Source organism: Canis aureus, chromosome 5 (assembly GCF_053574225.1).
Source record: "Canis aureus isolate CA01 chromosome 5, VMU_Caureus_v.1.0, whole genome shotgun sequence".
Lineage (NCBI taxonomy): Eukaryota > Metazoa > Chordata > Mammalia > Carnivora > Canidae > Canis > Canis aureus.
In genome coordinates, this window is record NC_135615.1 from 54,554,095 (window position 1) to 54,566,949 (window position 12,855).

Consider the following 12,855-nt stretch of genomic DNA (forward strand, 5'->3'; position numbering starts at 1 on the left):
GCCTTGGAACGTCCTTGCTGGAGCTTAACATTTCAGCACATTTCGCATTGCCTAATGATGGAGTTGTGGTTTGCCAGGAAGGGACTGTTAACGCTTTCCTCCTAGAACTGGGTAGAACTCTCCCCATGCAAACCTCAGCTAGTTCAAACAGAGCTTCTGTAATGGCAAAGGGAGAGAAAAGCTGCTATAAATACTTTTATAGGCTGCATAGGTGATTTACAACCCGCTTTATTAATCCTATAAAAAAGGCACAGCTGAACGCCTTTAAGTTACATGCATACAGATGACTAATTAAATACACAGTTAAAAGTCTTGACCTAGCACAATTCTGACCATTAAAGAAATAAGTCTTGAATTCCCCTCTAGGCAAAAGTTTTTGGATGAATTTGTGGGTGGAAGACGGTAGGAGGGAGGTGGAGGGGGAAGGTCGACATCGTTGATGATGGCAGGTGAGAGAGCCGAGGGGGAAAATGGGGTTTCTGCTGGTTCATGTTTACCCACTCTTCACTATACTTACCAAAGACAACATGGGACTGTAGGGCTGCCCCACACTGCCAAAGGCTGCTTCCCCTGATCTCTGACAATGACTGGGCCATGGTTAGGTTGAGTGGGATGAATTAAATTGCCTTTGGACACAGAAAGAATAGTAGAATCCTAACATTCAGGTTGGGAGGGATCCTATTAGCAGCCTCTCTCAGCCAACTGGCTTATTATCTCAGAAACTGAGATTCTGGGAAGAGAGAGGACTTTTTTCAGTTATAGGACTGATAAATGGCAAACCCAGGCTGAAGATCCAGAAGCCACCACGAGAACATTCACTTTCCCGACACACCATTCATTCCTCGGGCTGTGTTGCTGGGAGGCACAACTTATTTTGGTAGGGGTGCAGGGGTGGGGGATTAGTGGAAGGCAAGTCAGGTAGGATATAATTCCAAAACTCAAAATGTTTGCCAAACCATTTATCAGAAACATAAAAGGCCCTTTCAGTTTTATGGTTCTTGGAACGGATTGGAAGACAAGGGAGTGGCCTCTCCGATCAGAGGACAAGCCCCAACAATTCTCCCATCAGTTAAGTGGGGTTTTCTTTGTTGGTTGGTCCTCTCACAAAGTCGGGCTCTGTAAAAAAAAAAAAAAAAAAGAAAAAAAAATTAGAAGTTTCTAAATCAGGCTATGAAAGTGTTGCATGAGAACACTAGGCCAATGGGTCAGGAAAACTACATAGCATGCCCAAGGGGCCGCTGAAGGCAGCCAGTTTATTCCTCCCGCATCTAGCATCCGAGGTGACCCAGCCAAGTCAAGGTCACTTCCACACCAGCATGCTGCCCACATAGGGACTGCAGCTGAGAACTTTTCTCCCACTCACACATCCCTAGCCTCTTTGCTTAGTTCCCGTGTGACTCTGGGCCATTTACTCAGCTCCAAAATGGAAGACAAGCTTTCTCCCCTTTTTATATGTGAAGCACAGAGGCTTTTGCCTCCGCCTACAAACATTGCTCCCATTGCCCTCATTGTCTTTCCTTTATCTTCCACCCCGTTCACGAGTTAATTCCTACCTGTTAGTCAGGTTTCAGGTCAGAAGTCACTCCCAAATCAGAGGAGTCTTTCTGGATCCTAAGAATAGGATCTGCTCCCACAAGAGGCTATACGTACCCTTGTTGTAGAAGCCATTCGTCACACTCTCAGAATCGTCTAGGTTTAGGGTGGTTCCTGCTAGACTACAGGCTCCAGGAAGGCAGGAGCTGTCTTGTCTTATTCACTATCATATGTCTGACATACAAGATGGTGCCTGGCATATAGAGGGATGCTTGTACAACAAACACTTGTTAAATCACCCAATGTCCCTCTTCCCCCTCACCATTTCTCCATTGCCTTTCATCTCAGAAAACAGTTTTATAGAATATGCTTTTCTTCATTTCAAATTAAAAAAATATTGTACTCTAGATGCAGGCATATGAAAGAATATGATTGAATGGGGATTGGATTAGTTTCCCAGGACTGACATAACAAAGTATGGCTTGTAAACGCCTGTCTTCATGTTCACATGGCATTTTCTCTGTATGTCTCCAAATTTTCCTCTTTTTAAAGGACACCAGTCATTGAATTAAGGGCCCTTCCTAATGAACCCCTTTTTAACTTGATTACATCTGTAAAAACCATATCTCCAAATAGGGCCACATTCTGAGGTACTGGGATTTAGGACTTCAGCATATGGATTTTGGGGGGATAACAGGGATAGTGGAAGTCACTGCAGCTATAGCTGGCCTCTTAAAAGCCAAAAATCACAATAAAAATAAAAACACTTCCATTTTCTCTGCTGATTGGATATGGTCACTTTTTGGTAGGGCATGGAAAGCCAGGCTGGGCAGCATAGTCTAGGGATAGAATCTTTTCCAAACTGGAGCATTCCAATCTTCAAGACCCTCCACTGTAGTGTTCAATCATAATGCAGGTGTTATTTATTTCTGTTGTTTATTCATTTGTTTTTTTAGATCCCACATGTAAGTGAAATCATGCAATATTTATCCATCCCTGACTTATTTCAATTACCATAATATCTTCTAAGTCTATCCATGTTGCTTCAAATGGCAAGATCTCATCCTTTCTGATGGCGGAGTAATATTCCAGTGTGTGTGTGTGTGTGTGTGTGTGTGTACTATATCTTCTTTATCCACTTATCTATCAACAGGCACTTTGCTTCCATGTCTTGGCTATTGTAAATACTGCTACAGTAAACATAGGGATGTATGTAGCTTTATGAATTATTGTTTTTATTTCCTTTGGGTAAAAACACAGTAGTGAAATGACTGGATCATATGGTATTTCTTTTTTTAATGTTTTGAGAAACCTCCACCCTGTTTTCCGTGGTGGCTACACCAATCAGGTAGGACTTACTGTGGTTCTTTCCCCACCCCTCCACATTTCCATTTTATTTACGATTTCTTCCCTGCCAAATGTTTAAATACTTATGTAGTCAAGTAATAAGTCTTTTCCTACTTATCTTTTACTGTTCACATGTGTTTTACCCTTAGGAGCTTCGCTGATCCCCTGGTGGCATCTTCTGTCCCCTGCCTCCCACATCAGGAGTTGTTCATATCTGACTCCTTTAGGAGCTCTGAGGAACTGCACAGGCTCCTTAACTGATTGGCTGTTAAGGCTGTTAAGGCTGATTCTCAGGGTAGCTTTGCAATATACCTTAATAGCACCAAACAGCACTTCTATTCATTGTGTTTATCACATTTTATGTAATTGTCTGAGTAGATGTCTATGTCTCTCATCAGGCTGATCTCCACTAAAGGTAGGGACTATGTCTTGTTCAGTGTTGTCGCCTGGCGCTTAACACAACGGCAGGCAAACAACAGGTGTTCAATTAATATCCTCTTAAATGTCATCACTGGGGCCTTTCCTCTCCTTTGGGTGCCCCTTACCCTTCCAGTATCCATGTCTCACATACAAAGTTTTCTCAGATTATTCAGAGCTCAGCATCTGATAACATCATCAGCCCACTGGTCACACGATATGAAGATGATCAAGTGTGACTCCACTCCAAAAATAGTTTTATTAGTAAAAAGGAGCTAAGGATTGAATACATCAGAGTCTCTCAAATTCTATCCATAGGCCTACTTTTTCTACGTATGAAGCTGAACCAGATTAAGTGACTCTATCACCCAAAACCTTGGCCGCTTCTTTAATTAATCTCTGTCAATGGTTCCTTCTCTGAGTCACACAGCCAACAAACACTGCAATTTTAGTGGCTTACATTTTGCTGTTACTGTTTTTAGGGTGGGAAGCTTGATCCCTATTGAGAAATGGATCTGTAGAAAGAATTTTAGACACCTTTCTATGTGGCCACTGAATAGAATAATGGGATCCTATCTCTCAGAGTACACATGTGGCAACTACCACTTCAGCCCACTCATTCTTCCTCCTCCACAGACCCCCGCTGAGCAAAGAGAAGACACATGCTTGCTGAACTGCCGTAAACCTAGAAATCAGATGCAATGCTTTTCTTCAAGAAAAATAACCTTCCTTCATGTTTCTTATTTCCACCTTAGCAAAATTAGGCTGCTACTCAGGAACTGGGCAAGCATGCGAAGGGAGAGAATGAGAAGAATGAAGGGGGATGCACTTGTCAAATCCAGCACAAGTTTGCTTTTGGATTTGCTATGAAAGTGATTCATTTGGTAAACAATACAGCTGCTGTAGGAGGCAGTCCTGTCAGATTTGATGGATGGCTGTGTATCTCTGGATCTTCTGCAGTTGTCAGGACAGACAGGCTTTGGGGCCAAGCAACCATATCAAATACATCTTGAGTCAATAAGAAATATGAGAAGTCTTCCTACAAATGATAAAAAAATGAGGCAAAGTTTTCTGAATACTAGAACTCTGGACCCACTCTTCATGCTGGCCTTTTGACCACAGTTTCACATCTAACCTATCCAAGTTATCCAAGTAATCATGCTTTGCAAGGGAGAGCTCTGCAGAGTCATTCTCCCTTTCACAGGGCAAGACCAAACTCAGTTGCTCCCCAAATAGGAAGACCTTGCTAGGGGGATGGCTAAGTGATGGCCATTATGCAGAAAGACTGGGTTTCTGGTAAATGTGAGCTTAAGAGGATAAATCAGTGAATTGGATAATGACCCTTCCCCTTTCTTAGCCCCACTCCTCATTACTAGCTGAAGGACCACCAATAAGACAGCCCCTGGGGTCACAAGCAGTGAGAGCCAAGAATAATCATCCATGGGCTGTTGGCAGATAAAATAACATGGCCAGTGGTAGAGCTTACTGCCATTTCCCTCCTCCACTCAGGCTTAGAGGACAGTAGATTTTGCTCTAATCTGACCTCTCATCTCCTAGAAAGCCTAAATCCTGGCCAGGAAAAGCATTAATTTTGACCGAGGGAATGTGATTGGTAGAACTCTGGGAAAGCCTTCTCCATCGAATACATCTGTACACTCACTTACATCTCCTGGTCTCTCAAAGCCCTGCTATGGCACCTTTAAGACATTGAAGGAATTTGTGAAACACAATCATAAAAGGGTGAAATTAAGCCATTTCTCACAAGACATTTCTAAAGAAACGTGATTCTGGTGCCCACCAGCAATGTATGAGTAATTCCTTGCTCTACATTTTAAATGTTTTTATTTGACTAATGTCAAAATCAAAGTCTTTCCAATAGTCTCTTTAAGCACCCAAAGAAGCAATAACAGAAAGGGAAGCCCTTGTCCTGTTTGAGTTGCATGGTTTATGCCCCGTGCCCTTCCTCCCCCACCATTTAGCTCTCTCTGCCCACACTCACTTTGATTCTGCAGACTGCTTTTGTTTTTTTCCTTCTTCTGAGTACCTTCCAAATCACTTATCAACATCAGCTGCAATTCCTTTGTGTCTTGTTCCGATCATAATCTCCTAATCCTCCCAAGACGCCATGCCAAGAGCAGTAGTGCAGCCGGGCCTGCAACCACAGCTCATGACTCAGCACCTCGGACAGAAGAGCAGGGCCTTTGGCCCCAGGGACCTATGCCAGCACTAGTCACTCACTCTTTCCAGACCCAAGGGACAACTCTGTCTGCATTCCTATTTTGCCAGGAGTAACACAGAACTGTGCAAGGGCAGAGAGTACAGGCCTGAAGTGAATAAGGTTGGAACAGGAGCCTGCTGACAGGAGAGTCTACACAAAGCCAGATGCACCGTTAGCACTAGGAGGTCACCATTTGGGCCAGGCCTTTCCTTGATCACAAGTTTAACAATGCTAGCTATCATTTATGGAGTATTTTTTAAAATTTACATTCAATTGCATTTATGGGGTAGTTGATGTGGGCCAGGGACTTTTCAAATACACTTTCCATGTATTAGCTCCTGAAATACTCATAGCCACACACAAAAGATAGTTCTATTCTTTCCTCTATTCTTCAAGTGAGGGATATGAAGCCTGAAATCACAAAGGGATTTAAGCCTGAGCAGCCAATTTCAGAGTCCATACATTTAACCACATTATTCCTTTTCAGTTGAGAAGAATTTTGTAGCTCCAGGTTCTATAAAACTTAGGAGAGAGTTCTGTGTTCCTTTCCTACTAATTCAGACCCAAATCATTTGCATGCCAAGGAGGAGGGCCCATATGGGGTGGGAAGCATGTCACAGGCAACAGCTGTGCTGCCTATTAATCAACCTTTGGTTCTTGTCTTAAGAGTCAAGTGACAGGGCCTTGTCCACATAAACCAACATCTTCTGTCAATTTACAAATTCCATGATGGAAGAGGACAAGCAAAAAGTTGCTGCCTATCCAAAAATGTTTGAGGGGATATGGTATGCAGCAAGCTCCAGACAAGGGACGCAGCAAGCATGGCTCTCATCCACCTGCTCATGGCCCTGTGGCATACCACAAACTAGCAAGGACACAGTGCACTTCATGGTATGCCACAGCCTCAAATGCATATTTGTCACATACCATTCACTCCGGCAACATGCATTCCACATACTCCAGAATTCTGCAACTCATGCTGTTTTGCCTTCTGATGCAACAGCTTGCTGACAGTAAATACTTCTTGATAGAGGACCTCTGCTCCCAAGCTGAATGTTATTTGACTAATGTGTTAGATTCCTTCCCCCCCACACACACTTTAAGCCACACCTCCATAATCTTCACACACCCTGGCCTGCATAGCCTACAAAAAATTCCATTCTGTCCCAAAGAGGACTGCATTCTACATGATTCCTTGTCTCTTCAACCCAAGTTTGTCATGGGACCTCTTGACACTTAGGGCTGCCAAGAACAACTTGGAATTCTTGCAATCAACATATTCTATGCTCCTCCTGGCCCTGACACTAGGGGAGCCCCACCTTTCCTGAGCACATTCCATGCCTACTCATCCCACTCACCCTGGTCTCCTTTATTCCCTCATTGGGTGGTGCCACTCAAGTTTGCAAGCTTTTCTTTTCCCTTAGGCAAGGGATTTGGATGTGACAGTTATGTCAACTTGATGTGGTTGGGCAAGATGTCAGTATATAACAATCAGGAGACTGTGGCTTCCAGTTCTGATTTTTTGTGCTAAGAACAAAGCCAGGTGCCAGTTGTGTTCACAATTACTAGGTCATCAACAAACCATGTGGACATAAAATCATGTCCCTACTTTTATTTATTTTTTTTAATTTTTATTTATGATAGTCACAGAGAGAGAGAGAGAGAGGCAGAGACACAGGCAGAGGGAGAAGCAGGCTCCATGCACCGGGAGCCCGATGTGGGATTCGATCCCGGGTCTCCAGGATCGCGCCCTGGGCCAAAGGCAGGCGCCAAACCGCTGCGCCACCCAGGGATCCTGTCCCTACTTTTATTACTAGGAATACCTTCAAAGTCAACTTCACCCCTCAATGCCTTATTTCACTGTTCCAAAACAACAGTTGTGTTCTATTTAAATACCCCTCCCTTGCTTTATTTTCTTCTTTCATTTCTTTTTATATATGTAGTTTTGTATGTTTCATGCGTCTTCATAAACTGGTTTCAATGCCTTCTGATTACAAGTGGTAGAAGGAGTAAAGGAAGAAATTAAAGAAGAAAGGAACAAAAGAATAAAAGAAGGATCAAAGAAAGGAAATAAGGAGGGAAGGAGGGGTGCCTGGATGGCACAGTCCATTAAGTATCTGAATCTTGGTTTTGGCTCAGGTCATGATCTTAGGGTCCTGCGATTAAGCCCGGCATCAGGCTTCTCACTCAGCATGGAGTCTGCTTGAGATTCTCTCTCTCCCTCTCCCTCTGCCCCTCCCACTCATGCTTTCTCTAAGAAAGCAAATAAAATCTATTTTAAAAATAGGAAGGAAAGGAGGGTAGATGCAAATAAAATTAAGAAATTCCTAACAGAACTCTGTCCATAGCAAATAAGCCCAGAATGCCTTAGCAAATTTAGCTTTTCCATCTAAGCAGAGCAAGGTGCAACCAAGAGTCAGAAAGCATCTGAAATCTCATCGCTTCTCGGCCTTTTGGCTAAGATCAAGTGTAGCATCTGAAATCTCATAAATAAAAAATGAATAGCTTAAATATATTCTGTGCACATCTTTATAGGTGAGTTCAAGTTTCTGCTTCTCTCTTTCCTCTGTAAAATGAGATGGGGAATATGGAACTGGACACAATAATTAAAGTAAGACTGTCTCTTATAAAATATTGCCATTACAAATACAAAGTAGTGTTAATAAGGTAAGTGAAAAACTCTGTTCCAAGAAGTATGCTAATTGTTGGTAGAACACAATCATTTGTCACTATTATCAAGGCAGAACCACAGATGCTAATTTTACCTTAGAGAGTGTCCTCTGTGTTTGACAAAAAATACATGATAATTATGGAAAGGGTATAAATAGTTCAAAGCACCCCAAGAACTTTCTTTGCCTTTGGCCTGCTCAGTTCCCCTTGGAAAGAACTGATCCTGGTACACACTATTTTACATAGACTGGGCTTACTCTGCTGAGCCTCTTTACCTCTTATTTGTCTTTGATGCCTCTTAATCTTCTTGAAACTCTCTCCTTCCATTTGCTTCCACCATTCTTTGCCTATTCTCTGCCAGTCCTCTTGCTTTATTGCTGGGTCCTCTTCCCCTGTCTTAACTGTAGCCTCCTCTCTGCTTACTTTACACCCTTCTCCCTTCCACTACATCGTATTTTCCAATGGGGCATTTGCCTGTGGCAGTTCAATGTGTGCAGCTGTCTTTTGTATTATAGAACATTTGGATTCCTTGATGCCCACTCAGTCATGCCAGTAGGGCCACCTCTGGCCCTGTCAGCGAAAAACATCCTTGCATATTTCAGGAGGTTCCCTAGAGAGGCTGCATCACTCACATATTTTGAGAATTTCTGTGCCATTTTACCATACCCAGCCCAAATATCTCCTCTATGCTTGAGACCATTGTTGACTAACTATTATTACTTGTATAATGCAGAATAATGCCAAATTTCTGTCTGAAGCAGAAACCATCATCTCCCACTTCCCTCAATCTGATTTTCCTCCTGAATTCCTACCTCTGTGCTTGCTTTAGCAGCATATATACTGAATTCCTATCTCAGCTGGCCACACACAATCATGAAAGCCAGAAACATAGGTATCAACTTTCACTCTGCCTTCTTCAAATCTCACATCAATTAGTCACCATGTCCTTTTAATTCTACCTCTTGAATACATTTTTCTGTCTTTCCCCCCTCTATCTTCACATAATAACCATTTCTTCTATAACCCAGTGATTTTTAGACATAGGATCTTTTTCCTACTGACTGGCCATGAAAGGTCTCCCAATAAGCTGCTTAATGATCAAATAAGTTTAAAGGGAATTATTGAGTAATAAACATCATATCTAAATGCATATGTATCTAAACACACATTGAGTAAAAACATGGTTCTATTCAGAATCTGTGTTTCTCTAAATTCTTTTATTACTACAGAGTGAAATTCTTAGAGTAAGTGTCTTGAGGCATAATTTGTCCTATCTGAGTGAACTAAGGTCAAGAAAAGCTTGTGCACCACCATGATATTGCACCACAATGACTTCTTAAACTCATTCTTAACTCCTATCCCATCCTTTCCCCCTCTCTCTTCTTCCTCCCAAGTTTGTTCTTCTAGAAAGTTACAGAATTATTTTCCTAAAATATTTGATGTTATCATGCTTCTGTTGAAATTTGTTCAATGTATTTTTATAACCTCAAACATATATCTTGCTCAACTATATGTGAGATTTTAGGATATGATACCTCTTGACTTCATCTTCTTTCCCTTCCTTGGTCTCCAAATTTTATATGAAGCTCTAGTAATGCCAAACTTAGAGCTTCCCAACTGTACCGTATAGTTCTGTACCTCTTTGTCTTTGTACACATGGCTCTCTTGGCCTAGAATTGCCTTCAACTGATCCATTCTGAGGTATCCCTGGGTGGCTCAGTGGTTTGGCACCTGTCTTCAGCCCATGGCACAATCCTGGAGTCCCGGGATCAAGTCAAGCTCCTTGCATGGTGCCTGCTTCTCCCTCTGCCTGTGTCTCTGCTTCTCTCTCTCTCTCTCTCTCTCTCTCTCTCATGAATAAATGAATAAAATCTTTAAGAAAAAGTATCCATTCTGGTACACTAGAAAAAGTAGAGCAAAATAAATCCAAAGTAATCAGAAGAAAAGAAATAATGAATTAGAGCAGAAATCAATGAAACTGAAAACAGAAAATTAATAGTGAAACTCAATAAAGCCAAAAGCTTGTTCTTTGGAAGGATCAGTAAAATTAATAAGCCTCTATCCAGACTAACTTAAAAAACAAGAGAGAATATACAAATTACTAATATCAGAAACTAAAGAAGGGCATCACTACAGATCCCATGGAAATTAAAATGATAACAAAGAAATACCACAAACAACTCTATGACCATAAATCTGATAATTTAAATGAAATGGATCTATTCCTTGAAGGATGCCATCTGCCAAAATTCATACAAGAAAAAAACCAGACAATATAAATATAACTATATCTAGTAAAGAAGTTGAATTAATAGTTAATAACCAGGGGATCCCTGGGTGGCGCAGCGGTTTGGCGCCTGCCTTTGGCCCAGGGCACGATCCTGGAGACTCGGGATCGAATCCCACGTCAGGCTCCCGGTGCATGGAGCCTGCTTCTCCCTCTGCCTATGTCTCTGCTTCTCTCTCTCTCTCTGTGTGACTATCATAAATAAATAAAAATTTAAAAATATTAAAAAAAATAGTTAATAACCTAAAAGAGAAAGAACCAGGTCCAGATAGGTTTACTGGTGAATTCTACCAAACATATGAAGAAAATATTATATCAATTATTTGATCTCTTTCAGATAAAAAAACTAGAAGGAATACTTCCTAACTCATTCTATAAGGTCAGCATTACCTTAATACCAAAAGCTGGAAAAAGACATTACAAAAAAACTACAGACCAGTATCTTTCATGAACATAGATGCAAAAATCCTCAACAAAATATTAGCAAATCAAATCTAATAGTTTATAAAAATAGTTGTATGCTATGACCAAGTGGGATTTATTTCAGGTGTGAAAGGCTGATTCAAGATTCAAAAATCAATTAATGTAATCCATCACATCAATGAGCCAAAAAAGAATAATCATGTGATCATATCAATAGATGCAGAAAAAACATTTGACAAAATCCAGCACCCATTCATGATGGGAAAAAAAAAACCTCTCAGTAAATAGGAATAGAGGGAAACTTCCTCAACCTGATAAAGAATATCTCCAGAAAACCTACAGCTAAAACTATGCCTAATAGTGGGAAACTTGGGGGACTCCTGGGTGGCTCAGCTGCTGAGTGTTTGTGTTCAGCACAGGGCATGATCCTGGAGTCCTGGGATTGAGTCCCACATCAGGCTCCCTGCATGGAGTCAGCCTGTGCCTCTCTCTCTCTCTCTCTCTCTCTCTCTCTCTCTGTCCCTCATGAATAATACAATCTTCAAAAAAAAATAGTGGGAAACTTGAGGCTTTCCCACCAAGGTCAGAAACAAGACAAAAATGTTTCTTCTCAGGACACCTGGGTGGCTCAGTGTTTGAGCGTCTGCCTTCGGCCCAGGGGTGATCCTGGGGTCCCAGGATTGAGTCCCACATCGGGCTGCCTGCAGGGAGCCTGCTTCTCTCTCTGCCTATGTCTCTGCCTCTCTTTCTCTGTCTCTCATGAATAAATAAATAAAATCTTTTTAAAAAATGTTTTTTCTCACCATCCCCTTTCAGTATCATACTGGAAATCCTAGCTACTTCAATAAGACGAGACAAGACAAGAAAATGTGTACAGATTGGGAAGGAATAAACAGAACTACCTTTGTTCACAGATGATTGTTTATGTAGAACCAAAAAAAACTAACACAAAAGTTTCTAGAACTAATAAGCAACTATAGCAAGGTTACAAAATACAAAATTAATGTATAGAAGCCACTTTTCTATACACCAGCAAAGAACAAGTGGAATTTGACATTAAAAACACAATACACTTAAATTAGTACCCACCAAAACTAAATAGTTACATACAAATTTTAAAAGTATACATGAGATATATTTGAGGAAAACTACAAAATTCTGATGAGCTAAATAAATGGAGACCTCCATATCCACAGATAGGAAGACTCAATATGATCAAGATGTCAGTTCTTCCCAAGTTGATCTACAGATCTATAGATTTACTGTTGCAAACCCAATAAAAATTCTAGTATGTTTTGTTGTGGATATTGGCAAACTGATGGTAAAGTTTATTTGAAGAGGCAAAAGCCACAACATAACCAACACAATATCAAAAGATACAAACAAAGTTGGAAGACTAACACTATCTGATTTTAACACTTAATATAAAGATACAGTAATCAAGACACCGTGGTATTGGTCAAAGAAAAGACAAGAGATCAACAGAATAAAATAGGGAAACTATAAATAGACCCACACAAATATGTCAACAGGTTATGACAAAGAGTGAAGACAATACACTGGAGCAAGATAGTCTTCTTAATATTTGGTGCTCAAACAACTGGGCATCCATGTGCAAAATAAATGACAAATGAAATTAGACACAGACCTTACATCCTTCACAAATACCAACATAAAATGGATCTAGAGCTAAATGTAAAACACAAAACTATAAAACTTTTGGAAGATAATATAGAGAAAAATCTAGATGACTTTGGGTATGGCAATGACTTTTTATACATAACACCAAAGGCATGAAGAAAATAATGGATAAGCTGAATTTCATGAAAATTAAAAACTTCTGGTCAGAGAAAGACTGTCAAGGGAATGAGAAGACAAGTCACAGACTGAGAGGAAATATCTACAAAAAACATAGCTGATAAAAGACTATTATCCAAAAATGTACAAAGAACTCTTAAAA

At 40.8% G+C, this 12,855-nt stretch overlaps 1 protein-coding gene and 1 pseudogene across 16 annotated transcripts in view; one reads left to right on the forward strand and one right to left on the reverse strand.

Moving 5' to 3' along the window:
- Positions 1-212: 212 nt before the first annotated feature.
- The window catches only part of LOC144314205 (uncharacterized), a 375,014-nt gene continuing 362,371 nt past the window's right edge, over positions 213-12,855 (reverse strand). For all 16 annotated transcript variants that reach the window (XR_013380035.1, XR_013380036.1, XR_013380033.1 and 13 more), the window contains one exon: positions 213-1,116. Coding sequence is in view for 12 of the 16 variants with exons in the window: in XM_077898049.1 (XP_077754175.1) it covers positions 990-1,116 (127 nt within the window). In the remaining 4 variants the exon portion in view is untranslated. The remainder of the gene's footprint in view (positions 1,117-12,855) is intronic.
- On the forward strand, positions 7,953-8,047 carry LOC144315027 (U2 spliceosomal RNA; annotated as a pseudogene).